At 64.6% G+C, this 817-nt stretch overlaps 1 protein-coding gene across 1 annotated transcript in view; it reads right to left on the bottom strand.

Moving 5' to 3' along the window:
• LOC104464433 (monoacylglycerol lipase ABHD12-like) overlaps window positions 1–817 on the bottom strand; it is a gene marked incomplete at both ends in the record, with an annotated part of 2,581 nt that overhangs the window by 821 nt on the left and 943 nt on the right. Inside the window, 3 exons of the mRNA XM_010077132.1 lie at window positions 3–50; window positions 142–187; window positions 344–369. Coding sequence (XP_010075434.1) covers window positions 3–50; window positions 142–187; window positions 344–369 — 120 coding nt within the window. The remainder of the gene's footprint in view (window positions 1–2; window positions 51–141; window positions 188–343; window positions 370–817) is intronic.

Genomic DNA, 817 nt, shown 5'->3' with positions numbered 1-817 from the left:
GTCGGTGGTGAAGCCACTCTCTGTGGGGAGCCCGCTGGAGTCCCCATAGCCTGGGGGGACACACGGGTGGGTGTCACAACCTGGGGTGGGACACCAGCCCTAGGGTGGGACACTCAGTGAGAGGCAGGGGGGTGACTTTACCTCTGTAGTCCAGAGCCAGGATGTGGAAGTCGGCAGCCCCCATCGTCTGTCGGAGGAGCAGCACCACGTTATGTCCCGGGGGGGTGGCACCCCCGGGTCCCCCAGCACGGGCTCGCTCTGCCCAGGGTCTCACTTGGGTCCCCAGAGCCAGCGTGAGCCTTACCCCCGGCAGGTCCCACTCCCCCCATGGGGACCCACTTACCTTCAGGAACTGGACGCGGTGGCTCGCTGCCCTGATGGGGAAAGCGAGGTTAGAGCTCGGGGAGGGGTCTCCGTCAGGACCACCTCAGGGGACCCTCCCCTCTGGTACCAGTCCAGGTGAAGGACCAGGGTGACCTTTTCCCAGGAGGGGAGAGCTGGATGCTCTGGGGCGGGTGGATTTTAGAATCACAGGATGGTTTGGGCTGGAAGGGACCCCAAAGCCCTTCCAGTGCCACCCCCTGCCATGGGCAGGGACACCTCCCACCAGCCCAGGTTGCCCAAAGCTGCTGACATTTCCCTTTATCTCAAAGGGACTTTTCTCCATTCCCAGGGTCAGAAACCCCTGCGGCAGCCCCAGCCCCGCAGCACCACTGGCTGCTGCACCGAGTTTGCCAGTTCTCAGCCCAAACCACAGAGCTGCTGGGTGAGAACAGGGGGTCCCAGCCCCGCACGGGTACTCGCCTGGTCCCCCCGT

The sequence above is a fragment of the Pterocles gutturalis genome, unplaced genomic scaffold, assembly GCF_000699245.1.
Source record: "Pterocles gutturalis isolate BGI_N339 unplaced genomic scaffold, ASM69924v1 scaffold23013, whole genome shotgun sequence".
NCBI lineage: Eukaryota > Metazoa > Chordata > Aves > Pterocliformes > Pteroclidae > Pterocles > Pterocles gutturalis.
Note: the sequence above shows the minus strand (reverse complement) of the source record. Positions and strands in the feature narration are given on the sequence as shown.